Source organism: Fundulus heteroclitus, unplaced genomic scaffold, assembly GCF_011125445.2.
Source record: "Fundulus heteroclitus isolate FHET01 unplaced genomic scaffold, MU-UCD_Fhet_4.1 scaffold_70, whole genome shotgun sequence".
NCBI classification, from domain to species: Eukaryota; Metazoa; Chordata; class Actinopteri; order Cyprinodontiformes; family Fundulidae; genus Fundulus; species Fundulus heteroclitus.
Window position 1 is genome coordinate 244,783 of NW_023397143.1, and position 14,013 is coordinate 258,795.

At 37.9% G+C, this 14,013-nt stretch overlaps 1 protein-coding gene across 1 annotated transcript; it reads left to right on the forward strand.

Annotated features, from left to right (window-relative positions):
- Positions 1-8,133: 8,133 nt before the first annotated feature.
- On the forward strand, positions 8,134-13,523 carry nfkbil1 (nuclear factor of kappa light polypeptide gene enhancer in B-cells inhibitor-like 1). Its single transcript, XM_012876449.3, has 4 exons — positions 8,134-8,542; positions 8,648-8,760; positions 11,944-12,055; positions 12,127-13,523. The coding sequence occupies exons 1-4, from the start codon at positions 8,269-8,271 to the stop codon at positions 12,711-12,713; spliced, it is 1,086 nt and encodes a 361-aa protein (XP_012731903.2). The 5' UTR covers positions 8,134-8,268; the 3' UTR covers positions 12,714-13,523.
- Positions 13,524-14,013: the final 490 nt, after the last annotated feature.

Here is a 14,013-nt window from a genome sequence, read left to right on the forward strand (position 1 = left end):
ACAAGATGCTCACCTGACAAACGTGTCTGCAATTATTATACGAGGATAAATGCGTTATGTTCAACTTTATCTTCTAGATAAGGGTAAACCTCTAGGCAATAAGTCAGTGACAAACTTTCAAGGCCATGAAATGTCAAATTAGATGCATCTACCCCTTCTTCTCTGTCTGCCTCTATAGATTGAAGGCCTTTTCAAAGACGCTCACACAACACAGAGCAATCGTTAGTGGAGACACGTAGTTTCCGATGGAGCGGAAGAGTCCAAGCCGTAGGAGTCTCCGGATCTTAGGTTAGAGAGGATCATCCTCTTCAATGGGTACAGAGACTCCCTTCATTCTCTCCTCTATCCTCTCCTTTGTGCCTCGATCCCTCCCTCAGGTCTAAATGGAGGCCCTGTCATGTCCAACAGGCCTGAACCAGTTAAGAGCCTCAGCTGCAACGATGTCTGCCTTACAGGTAATAAGCGACAAAAAAAAAAGATAACTCCATCACGGCATCACCCAGAGAGACAGTAAGCTCAGCTGATTATCAGTTTAGGCAAAGACGAAACATGTGTGCGTCTTTAATCTTCCAGCGTCTCAATAAGGGATGTAAATTTGGTAGCTTTGGCCTGACCTCACATCCGCATTTAGTATTACTTGGTGATAACGCTCTCATTCTGCACACTCTTTGTGCCACCGTGTGATAATTTACTCGCTTAAAACACGTCGCGAGGGCATAAATCTTTGTGCACAAACATTCTGGTGTTTACTCAGTCTCACTGTGGAGACCCCACCTTCCTGTTGAGAATATAAATCATGTTTTTCTAATGCCTATCACTAGATATATAGGTACGAACTATTGGTAGATAAGGTTCGAGTTCAGTCCAGATGGGTTTTTAGAGCTCTACAACATTATGTAACAAAATGTTGAACATTTATTGCGTTTCATCTGCACCAAAAACAACCCCCAGGTAGGTAGTTATGTATTTGGCCCCCAATGAAACAATGCTTCAGTTTAGTGAAATCAACTGTCCAAACATGCATGCATTTAGATTGTGATAGAGTAAACAAACAATATGTTGTGAAAAAGAATACATTTCTTCTCTATTTTTTTAAAAATACGGAACTAGTTTGGACAAGTTTCCCGGTAACACTAAAAAGATTATTTATGTTTGCGTTATAGTTATGTTTCAAACTAAGTGTTCACCCTTATTTGGTCTCACAGGTGTCTTTTTATTTAGCCACTGAGCTTATTTAAAGCTGTTAACACTGGAATATGATAATACAGTTTCCTATGTTAATCCATTGGTGTCCCACAGGGCTTGATACTGGGCACAAATATTTTTAGCTTATACACAATGGAATATAGTGAAGTTGTAAGTCCATTTTTTTAAACTGCTGTCCTACATGGGTCTATAAAGGGTTTACTGTGCTTTATGACAATCTGTACATTTACTTACTTTGTGTGTGTAGAAATAATGGGATTCAATGTGTGCAGATGTCGTTATTTTTTACTAATGACCAAACTGCAGAAGAAGGTGTGGGCAAATTAAAATATGTTTAGTTAAATATTACTTGCTAGCTCAGGAGATTTTATTTATGGCTTATTGAACGTTAGTGTTACGAGTGCTGTCAAGCATTTCATCAGCCATTAAGCCTATTTAAAGCTTGTATAGTTAGAAATCGGAAATCTATGTCCCCGTTTGTCAAAAGCCATGACTTTATATTGGGTTTGGTATTGTTCAGTACTTATATTTATAAACATAATGAACAAAATTTATAGTTGTACAACTGTCCCATATGGCTCTGCACCTGGTCCAAGCTTCTATACTGTATATTGATCAACATAGAAAACTTTATTTATGATTGGAAATTGTGAATTGAGTGCCGTGTGTTTATCAGCTCGAGGTCCATGGGCTACAAACTGGCTCCAGGTCTGTTCAGTGACTTAGCTTTCCGTGTGTGGACAGTGATACAGCCTTAAAATCTATAGAATCATTCTGCAAACAAACACTCACAATGAAATAAAAAATATATATATTTTCCATGATTTTAGTAATTTAAAAGAAATATACCCTTCTTAGTTATGTGTACTCATAAGGCGTACGGATGTTTGCCTATCTATAGGATCCCTGATGGGCTTGCTCCTCCTCTGGACTTTGTTCATTTTAAATCAGCCGTGAATGGAACAAAAAGAGGAGCTGTGGAGCAGACAGTTAATCCCACCAGACAGAAAACATTGGTCAAACCGGTTTTTCTTTAAGAACATCACATCAGTGGGACTCAAGACCACAAAATGTCAGAGTTATTATACCTTCAAAGACAGAGCATAGAATAAATTTTTTTGGGAATTGTAGCTGTCTGAATTCGATATTTTTTTTATGTAAAATATATTTATAATTAGGTTAGCCACTTATTTGTTTTAAAAGAGGGGCATCTTACATCAGCTGTAAAGTAAGAGAAGAAAACCTAAAACCTTTCAAATAAAAGAACACCACAGCAACTATAAAACATGAAAGGGGCTCAGTTTTGTTTTCTGAGCCGGGAACAATGAAGAGTAAAGAGTACTAAAGCATCCTGGAGCAAAACAAGCCATGGGTGTTCCAACAAGGTAATCACCCAAACCTTACAGCTAAAAGCATTTAAGAATGGCAAATGATAAAAACACTGGACTCTGGTTAAGGAACACCATTACAGTTACAGACATTACAGTTCCAAGTTATTTAAATGAAGTTGCTTGGTCATTTGATGGCTAGTGTGGCCCATTTTTCAGTGTGTGTGTGTGTGTTTGTTCCCTGTATGTAGCTCATAGTTCTAACATCCATCCATCTTTTAAAGGTAAATCAAAGGTGGAAACAGCATCACAGTCCTTCAGTCACATTTTTACAACGGTTGTCATCTGATGGCAGCTCATGCAAGCTTAGCCACATAGAGACAGTTAGATCAATCAGGAATAATCAAAAAAAAAAAAAAAAAAAGTGTATCTCCATGTCTGAGCTGACGTGTAAAAAATCCAAAATGCATGGTCAGTGTTAGAAGTCCACAACGTCTTGAATCGCACTCATCATTGAAATTCTAAACCGTGCAATACTGCAATTGCAAAAGACTGCTCAGATTCAATATTTCCTGTTTTGTCGATTATACTTTTATATACTATGTGTTATGCATTCCTGCTTTGAATGTTAAACATATCTGGCCAGCTGAGTGGAGTCTGTTGATGCTTTAACCTGGTGTGTACCGGTACTTTTACTGTGTGAGATATTGAAGTAAATTTAAACAGTAAAGTAGGGAAAATTTGGCTGAATTATGGTCAATGTCATCACAATATTTAGCAATAATACTGCAATTCCTCCCTGTTGGAAAGAAGAGCAGCTTTGAAATCTCCCATAGGAACCCAGATGCACTTTCTCTTCCTTCAAATGGTTACATATTACATAGAAGCTGCAGGTTTGAAAACCTTCATCTAAGGAAATTTACCACTGATTTACTACTGATGTGTTTACATTCACTATTATATTATATAGATGCTGAACAAAAGTTCTCAAAATCTACAAATCTTGCAGAAAATGAATAAAAGTGATAGAAAGACAAAAGGGTTGTTGTTTGCACACTTCTGATGAAGAATTTTAGAAAAAGAACAGAAAAGTGTTGATTTCTATTCAGGTACTATTATTGAAGTTGCTGCTTTGCAGTAACAGAGCTTGTAATCAAGCAAGATTGCTTGGTTTTCCTTTTTTTTTTTACTCCAATAGATATTCTGACATGACTTTTTCAAAGGAAAAACACCTTCCTCTCATGAGGTTTCCAAGACTCACACTGTTTTTGTTGTAGCTTATTTGAGCTTTTGTGTTGGCAGCAGCTTAGCAGAGCCCTTTGCTAATGATGAATGGGACAGGATTGGGCAAATCAGGGTAAATTAATATTCATGTTTCCTGGCTGAACTCCAAACTAGTGTTGATTAGCCTCTCTGATATGCTAAAACAATCAGTCAAACCTTATTTACAGAGCACTTGTCATACAGTCAAGTGTAACACTGTGCTTTACAGAGGTTAGAAACAGAAATACATGCATTTAAAAATGAGACATGAAAGGATGACACTAATTAAGCCAAATAAAAATACATATAGAAATGTATTATTTGTAATAAAGCTATGAGGAAATCAATTCATTATTGCGTACAAGGAAATGTGTAAACACATTTTTGTAGATTAGGTTTTGGGAGGAAACACTGGAGATAAATGTATATTGTGGAAGGAGAAAGACAAAATAATTGACTTAAATCAACTTTTTATTTTTACAACTAAAGTTAAGACCATACATAATAAATAAAATATTGATAAACTCTAGAATAGTAAAGAACCATATTCTTAAAACATAAAACTCTTGATGATTATGAACAGCAATAAAACAATTAAGCACAAATTAAAAACTGACTTAGACGTTGATCAAACATATCCAAATTATTTAATCTCTATTTCAGATCCAGGCACAGCGCTCAGATGTTTTACAGTTGAATCCTATAAAATAAAAAGCAAACATCGTTTCGAATCTTCAACCTAACAGCTGTTGGATATAAGTTTACCTTCAGGAATTTTCAAAGAAACAAACCTTTTCAGCAAGAGAGCCTGAACTCTCTTGCTGAAAAGTAATGATTCTTCATCATTACTTTTAATGAGCAAAGCATGAAACATATGATGTGTTTCAGTGACTCTGACAAAAGAAAACATGTTTAAGATGTCTGCTTCTCTACCCATCTGCAGGAATTTAAATGGTTCTTTAGGTGACATCAAATCCACATGTTAAAATAAAGTCCCTGCTTCGTTTAGATAAAGGCTTATTGTTCATTCTTCAAGGATACAGAAGGCAGTCAGCTGCTGGCCAGCTGTTCCAGCTGCTTCACTACACCAGATTTAGTCATCAGTTTGAAGTCCAGGGTCATTAAATAAAACTTAAACAGGGTGTGGGATAATTTAACATGACTTATAAAGTGCCTTAGTGATCAAACCTTTGTATATATATGGGATGTTATAGAAGAATTTTTCATAAAGGGATCTGGTTCCCTGAAAGTACAAGACTCATCACATAGACCATTTTCATAGATGAGCCTTATCCTTAAAAACTAGAACATCACTTCTACTGGAAGTCAATTGACTTCAGAGGCAAGAACCTGAGCTGGTAATATTTAATGACTAATGTTTTACTAAGTTGGATCGTGAAACACCAGTTGTTGTTGTTTTTTTACTCAAAGCTAGAGGTATGAGATGATCTGCATAACTGAAATAAAAGTTCATAATTATTTTTATTATAGTACGCAGCAATTTAACATACTAAAGATAATGGCAGTGGACATAAATCGATCAAATTACAGTAAAGTTTGTATAAATTTAGTTTGTCCTGTTATTTTGTCTGTGCATAATTGACTTAATAGCAATGCTTGCACAGTTCAACAAGCGGCAGCCAGGGTCACAAGTCTATGCCACAGTAATTATGTGGGACAGAGAAGGAAAATTTGGGAACCACAATGGCGTTGTGACATATAATCAAACTCCTGTTTATCATTTTTTGTTGCTTTTCAGTTATAGCAGTAATCTTCCTTCCTTACCAGTCTTATATATTATATATATATCCATCCATCCATTTTCTGACCCGCTTAATCCATCATGGGGTCGCGGGGGATGGTGCCTATCTCCAGCATTCACCGGGCGAGAGGCGGGGTGTGTATATATATATATATATATATATATATATATATATGACAAATTTAAGTAAAAATTCTTAACCTTGCGATAGACTTGTGATCTGAACATACTCATCCCTCATCCACCTGCCTGGTGAGAGATGGCAACACCTCCCTCTTGACCCTAATTAAGTGGGAGCACTTCTACTGAGAAAAATTACATTTCAGCATCTCTGCAAATGACTGTGTTTTATGAAAACCTAACTGGGACTGTCAAAAACTGATTAGACAATAAGTTAAAAGGCCATTTTTGACATTTGACAGCTAGACCAAATATTTACTCTATATACAACAGGGCTGCAAAAAAGAGTAGCCGCACACTTACACATTTGTTTTGTTTTGCTAATTTGTCTCACTTAACTATAGATAACCAAAGTAAATCTAACATACTGCTTTTAAATGATCATTTAATTATTTTAGGGCTAAACCTTAAAATCTGGTTGTTCCACATGGCAGCAGTAACTGCCATCAAGCCCTGGCAACAATTTTCAGAATTTTTTTAATTCAGCCACAATGAAGATTTTTGGAGCACAAAGGTCCTTTTTATGGTCCTCTCTCAGCATCTCAGCTATTTTAAGTCTGAAATTTGACTAGTCAACGTTCAGAACCTCTTTCCTAAGCACATCAGAGGTGGCGCTGATGTGCTTCAGATCATCATCCTGCTGCATAACTCAGGTGTGCTTTAGCTTAAGGTTACCAGCTTATGGCTGGACATATTGTTCAGGGCTCTTTTGTGACCTCCTTGGTTTGTCATCGACCTGATCTTGGAGTAATTTTGGTAGACCAGCCAGTCCTGGGAAGGATCACCCCTCCAGGTTTTCTGTATTTCATGATATGGTTTTAACTGAGGTTCTCTAGAATCCCAAAGCCTTAGAAGTGACCTTGGAGCCCTTTCCAGAAGAATTTATGTTTATTACTTAGTTCTTAATCAGTATTTCCTGTATTTAGTTTGAGGCATGATGTGTTGCTTTCTGAGATCTTTTAGCTCACCTCATCTTGTCAGACAGGTTATATCTCTTGACTTTCCAGGTCGGGCAGGTATCAAGCTTTTAAAATTGAACCCAGTTTTCCAGAAAGTTTGATTAATCACAGTTAACTCATGATTTAACAATGGGGCAATTACTTGCTTACATAAGGCCTAGTTGGCTTGGATGCGTTTGTCAGTTAAAAGATGAAATCATCATTTGAAAAAAGCATTTTGTATAACCCGGGTTATCTGTCTGAGATTAAAATACACATGACTAAAAATCTAAAACAGAGGAAACCTTAAAGGTGGCAAATAGATATTCACACTATTGTATCTATGACTTAATTTAGAGTAAAACCAATATTATTTCTTATATCCAAAAGATCTCTCGAACATCAACATTCAGATATCTCAGACGTCACTGTTACTCGAAAGAAACATGCAAGTTTACATATTTGCTTGCAAATTGCCATGTGTTGGCGTAGCTGCCGTTCATATCTACCCTTCTTACATGAGCATTGTGGATAACGGAAGTATATTTACATTCTATAAAAATCGATATATTGGATGTCTACAATGTAGTTGGTACCTGTCATAACAAAAATCAACTAAACTTTGAAAATTAAACGGCATCCTATTAAATTGTTAATAGATGGGTTAGGGTTATAAATTATCTTCGCAAGTGTCTGTCATCACATCACAGTTATTTTTTGAAAGCGTATCTGATATACATTAACTATTACAATAGTTACAGTAGTTTCTTACAAAATTAGTCCGTGGGCTGTTTTTTGTGATTAAACATCTCAAATAAAATGATCACTAGTGTCAACAGGATAGCAAGATCCTTAGATGCACTGCAAAAAGGGAACTAAAAGTAAGTAAGGTTTTCTTGAAATGTGTGGATTTTTCCTTGATTTGAGCAGCTAAATAAGACTATTTGCCAATGGGATGAGTATTTTTACCCCTAAAATGAGATAATTAGATATACTGAACTTGAAATAAGATGATGGAGATGAATTGTTCCTATTTTAAGTGCAAAAATCTTATTCCGTTGGCAAATACTCTCATTTTGCTGCTCAAAACAAGGACAAATACGCTCATTTCTTGGAGATCTGACTTTATTTTCAGATCTCGTTTTGCAGTGTGGGAGTTTCTCTTTGAAAGAATTCAGTTCTTAGATATCCATATTACTCTCAGCAGAGAGTAATATCGTTTAATCGTGGACGAACGAATGAATGGGGAAATCATGACGAGAAGAATAACGTTTCGGGTCACTTGAACGCTGAATTTGATCTGAAAGAAATTAATTACATGCTTTCTAGAGGCTGTTTGGCATAAAACAAATGGACATGCCGTAAAGTAGGGGGTTGACCTCACAAAACGAGGCCAACAGTGACACCTAGTGGTGACCTGGGGGAACACAATAAATGATGTCCCCGGAACCTTGATGTTGGAGCTACTGCAACAGTCGGAGTTATTTACCGGGCGGTACAGCTAACAGAGGCCTGACGTATATCTGTAATCAGTCTCTGAATGTAGACGTAAACATGTAGATATATGTAATCCCCGGTGTTTGTTGGCATTATGGTGTCCCACAGACAGGCCCGGGTGTGGAGGTACGTGGAGGAGGGCAGTCTTCTCAAGCTCAAGTCGTACCTCCGAAAGCACAAGGACCTGGATGTGAACTTCTCCCAGGGCAAGAGGCAGAGGAGCCCGCTGCAGCTGGCCTGCTCCCTGGAGGACGACGCCGTGCTGCGGCTGCTGCTTAAGCACGGAGCCGATGTTCTGCGCAGGGACCGGCGGGGAGACACGGCGCTGCACGCCGCCGCCAACAGGGCGCTCAAAGACGGCAAGACGGGTGAGGAAATGGCGCCGGCGGCTTGCTCTGGATCAAAACTAATACGCGTCGCTGTTTGGTTTGAGTGGAGCTGTTATTTCTTTATCTCTGTTTTTTTTCTCGTAGTTTATGATGACTTCGTTGTGCCTCTCAAGGAAAAATGTCCTGAAGCTTTGAATGCTCCAAACAGAGCTGGAGTCACACCTCAAGACCTGCTGAACTGGATGAAACATCCACAGGTAAACAGCCTGTTAGATCTACAATGTCTGGTGGATAACTTTATTCTTGATGACAATGCACAGACAATTATCTGTAGCTACGTTTTATACACTGTGCTGGTGAAGATTCTCAGTCATCCTGGTCATGATTGTTCCAACAAAAAAAGTTAAAAAACAAAACAACTGGACTTTTTTCTGAAAGCTTTCTCAATTCAAATGTCTGGAGTAGTGTGGAGTTCCAAGCTTCATATTATTGGACCAAAAAGGCCTTGTTAGGGCTTAGATAACATGCAGACTAAATCGAAACTGGTCCACCCCCTTAGTAATGGGGAGTCGTTAGGGTGATCGTTGGCCTGGTTTACAGGGAAGATGTTGTGATCACCTGCATGGAGGTGAGGATTGAGGTGAAAATTGGAAGGAATCAAACTTATTGCTGTGTTGTAAGTTTTTAAAAGTGGAAACCTGAGTCGTCCTCTTCTGTTTAACGTTTAACGTAAATGGCTTCCCTCCCTTTCAAACCATCTGTCTTCTTTGTCCAAAATGTGAACATTTTGGACAAAGAAACATTTTTGGTCCTCAAAAAAGCGTCCTTTGTCCATAAGGTGTAGGTGGACAGCAAAGTCTTGTCCTGAGGTTTTATACACGATATTCTGATCCTGATTGAATGTAATTTGGTTGGTTAGTATTTGTTGCCTGTAGCAACGGAGAGGAGTAAATGTCAGGTTGTTGAAATAATCTTTCAACTTCAAAACGATGTCGTTTTAAAGCACTTTTTAAAAGGTCTTCAAGTGTAACCAGTTTTAATGCTGAAGCTAAATGTGATTCACCTCACCTGCCTCAGGTTAAAAACTGACCAATCACAACATCCGTGGGAGAGTTTATAATCAGAAATACTTTAATAATCCCAGAGGGAAATTGTTGTAATTCAATGGGTAAAAACATCTGTGGATGAAAAAAACATAAAGGCCTGTCCAACCTCTGAAAAATTATTCTATGGACTGACGAGACAAAAGTAGGACCTTTTAGAAGATGTCCATCCTGTTACGTCTAGTAGCATCTGATTCCCATTCTGTTTATTCTAATGAAATATAACAGATCAGGACCACTGATCAAACAATAACAACAACAACTAAGATTGACCTACTGATTAATTTTTGTGATACGTGACTATATTTTCTTACAGTCGGCTATGAGTAAGTTATAGCAAATGAAGTCAAAGCAGATACAAAATATGCCCAATATGGGTTTGAAGTGATGCATGGTCGAAAAAAGCACCCACTTTCATTTTATTAAATAATAATAATACATTTTATCTATAAAGCACTTTTAATCAAAGTGCTGTACAAGCAGGTAAACAGATATTTAAAGGACTAGAAAATAAAGGGATACAATAAATAATTAAAATAACAATATGAAAACTTAAAACAATAAAAGCATCTCACCACACATAACAAAGCAAGTGGGTCTTTGGCTTTGCTTTAAAACATCCACAGAGCGTGCCTGCAGCCTGTGTGGCATCCAGAGGAAGACGGTTCCAAAGCTCAGGTGCCCAAAATGAAGAAGCTCGCTCACCTACAGACTTTTTCCTGACTTTAGGCACAATCAGAAAGTCAATTCCCTGAGAACAGAGGGCACAAGAAGATTTAGATATAAATGTTGACAAGACATTTAAATAAGAAGCGGTATGTCCATGAAGATAACAAGAGCAACAAGAGGCACTAGCAAAGCGGTGTATGCTCTCATTTGATGATTTCCTGAAGCAAATAATGACTTGTTAAACTTTATATTTTATGGAGGAAAATGTTTTTTTATTTTGTTTGTTTAATTTGGTTTGAATTATTCTCAAGAACCTTGAGAACTAAAAAACCCTTTCACTACCGATCGCTTTTATTACACGGTTCTCTGAGGTGCCCTTTAACCTGTTTTGAGCTCCATAAGGTGATGGTTTAGCATGTTTAAGCTAGTTGTAAACAGCAGCAGGGACAAAAACTTCACCACCGAATGGCTGTAATTAAGAGAGCAGTTGACTTGCGACGCTGAACAAAAACAGAATCTAAAGCAGAAGCTGAAAATAAACAAGATCCTTCGAGGCATATTGGTCTAAACCACTGAGCTATATAATACGCTGGAGTGCTGATTTTGCCGAAAAACTGAAGTCACTGGCCGCCATCTTGCTACTCCCTACTCTCACAGAATCCCATAGGATTTGGTTGCAACGACAAGCAGTTTTCTGGCTGAGTGAAAACGTTTCATAGGTAATTCTACAGTCAGTGGATGTACTAACACTATTAACTACTAGGAAATTATGTGCTGAAATATTTTACATGTTATTCATATTAAATTTATATATATGTGTGTATATAGAAGTAGGGGGGTGGGTATATAGAGATATATATATATATATAGAGATATATATAGATATAGAGATAGATATAGATATATATATATATATAGATGTGTGTATATATAGATATATAGATATATATATATATATATAGATATCTATATATATGTGTGGTGTGTATATATATATATATATATATAGATATATATCTATAGATATATAGATATAGATAGAGATATCTCTATATATATGTATATAGGATCTATATAGATATATATATGTATATGTAAATATATATATATATGTATATGTAAATATGTTTTTGTATATTGTTATTTATATATTTATAAATGTTTTATATATATATATATATATATATATATATATATATATATATATATATATATATATATATATATATATATATATATATATATATATATATATATGAATAAAATGCTAAATATCTCAGCACATGACTTTCTCAGTACTTGATAATTTTAGAACATAACATAAAAATATATGGCATTTGACATTTTAAAAGTCTTAAGCCCCCCCTGAACATGAGAAAATCCTCGTTATTCGATGCTGTAGTGCACATATTCCCTAGTTACTGGAGGAAAATAGGGAGTACCAATATGGCGGCTGGTGGCTTCAAAGCGGGCGATTAGCACTCCAGTGTATTATATAGCTCAGTGGTCTAAACAGTGTCAAATAGACAAATATCAGCTTAAAATAAATAGGGTCTTAAAAATCTGCGTTAAACATGACTTTTCATGCACTTTCACATTTCAGCTCCCTGAGTAGGTTTTCCTGCCTGCCCTGTGATATTTACACGCTTTCTCCTTTTGTTTCCTCAGCCTGAAGAACGAGTCCGTCGTCCACCCGAGGCCGACTCGGAGAAGGAGTGGCAGGACAAGCTGTTTGGCGAATGCGAGGATGAATTTTTTGAAACCTTTGGAGCGTATGATGGTAAGTGTTGCTTTCTAAATCGAAGGTGGGATCTCTTCTTGCTCTTAACTGTGCTGCTTTTATTCGCCCAGCCGACGACTACCTACCCGTCGACGAAGAAGAGGAAGACTTCGGGGACTGGGCGGATCGCATCAGAAGAGAGTATTTCAGCAAGAAACACGTCGAAGCCCAACGACTGGCGAGGTCGTCTTTTAAGGGGAAGAAGGAAAAAGACGTGCGAAAGGAGGAGGAAAGCAACAAGGAGCTGCTCGAAAGGCTGCAGAGGGAACACGAGGAGTATTTGGCCCGAGCAGCGCGCAAAGAGGAGGAGACGCGGCGGGGAAAGAAACAGCAGTACGACGAGCGGTGTGCCGCCACGTTCAGCGCCGCCGCCGCGTCGTCGTCGGGCAGCCCCCAGCTGAGCTACGGCGACATCCCCTGGCCGGCCCCAAGAGGCACCGTCAAGGAGATGCTGGACGTGATGCTGCACGGCGTGGACCGGAAGGACGAGGCGGCGTTCCGGAAGGCGCTCCGGAAGCAGCAGGCGCTTTGGCACCCCGATAAGTTTGCCCAGCGCTGTGAGGCTCGGCTGGAGGAGAAGGACAAGCGGCGGATTCTGGACACGGTGACGGCTCTGTCCCAGGAACTCAACAGCCTGGCTCACAGTCTGAAGACTTGAACACTGCGTGTCGGAGAAGACTTAGAGAAGCCAGGACTTGCACCCTATTTATTGGCAACGCTGCCCTCACAGTGTCTTCAGTTCCACTTTATAGAGAAGTCATGGGTGCTACATATAGGAGTTCTTGTATCCTCATACAGAGGGTACAAGCAGATTAAAAAGATGGAGATTTTGGGTTTTAGAAAGTCTGTTTGAGCAGTTATTTTTTAGGATGACATGATGGTGCAGCATAAAACATCTATAGTAAAAAATTAATAAAAAAGAATTGGTTACATAAGTTTGTATTTAAGGCTTGTTTTCTTTCATTTCATTTAAAATTCCCTTTTGCAAGCTGGAGATAAGCCAGACACACATGAGCAAGCTCTTGGTATAACCACATAAGGATATCTGATAACTCTTAGTGTTAGAAATTGTGGAGATAATTAGAGTTTGAATAGGCTGGTTTCTTGACATGGATCCAGCTTGTAAGTGCGGTCCTTATGTTTTGAGATCAGGCCTTAAGGAACGTCATTCAGCAAGTCCTACAAAACTAATCAGCTCGGACAAGATTGACCTCGTCCAAACAACAAGAGGTCTAAAACGAAAACGGCATCAATTGTCACGGTGCTGGCAGCATCATGCTGAGGGTCCGTTTGGCGGCCAGTGGTACCGGTGCGTTTGTTGTATGATCATCCCACCCTAGAAAGAAAAAAGAAAAAACAACCTAAATTCTTCATCTACATCCCAGAATAAATATGACATTCATGTTCATGAGGGTCTGTATTTGTGCTTTTTGTAGCTGTCAAATATTTATAAATACATTCATTTCTACATGTTCTCTGTTATTGTTGAGCCACTTTACCACCCTGATTCATGATATTATTTGTCTTCATATTGCAGCTGTGCCGTTTTCCATGAATTTTCACACGTCTGGAGACTCAATACCTGGGTTAACCTATAGTTTATCAGCTTCATAGTGTTGCCAAGTGCAGCCTTGAAAGTTTTGGTTTGTCGAGCCAGATGTCCTAAAAAAAAAAAAGGAAAAAAACTACATTGAATATGCTGAAAATATTTTTGTAGTACAGCGTTTCTCTAAAATGTCTGCTAAAAGAAAAAAATGTGTTTTCAATTAAACAATGTTCATAATTATGGTGTATTACCTTACTGTCTGTTTAAAATTATTCTAAAAACATCAGAACCAAGCGAGTTTGAGACAAATGGAAATTTTATATGCAAAGCGGGGCATGTAGTCGGCCAGTTTACAGCGGTGGAACGCAAAAACACGGAGGTTGCCAGGTTTGCAAATAGAATCCCCCTTTAA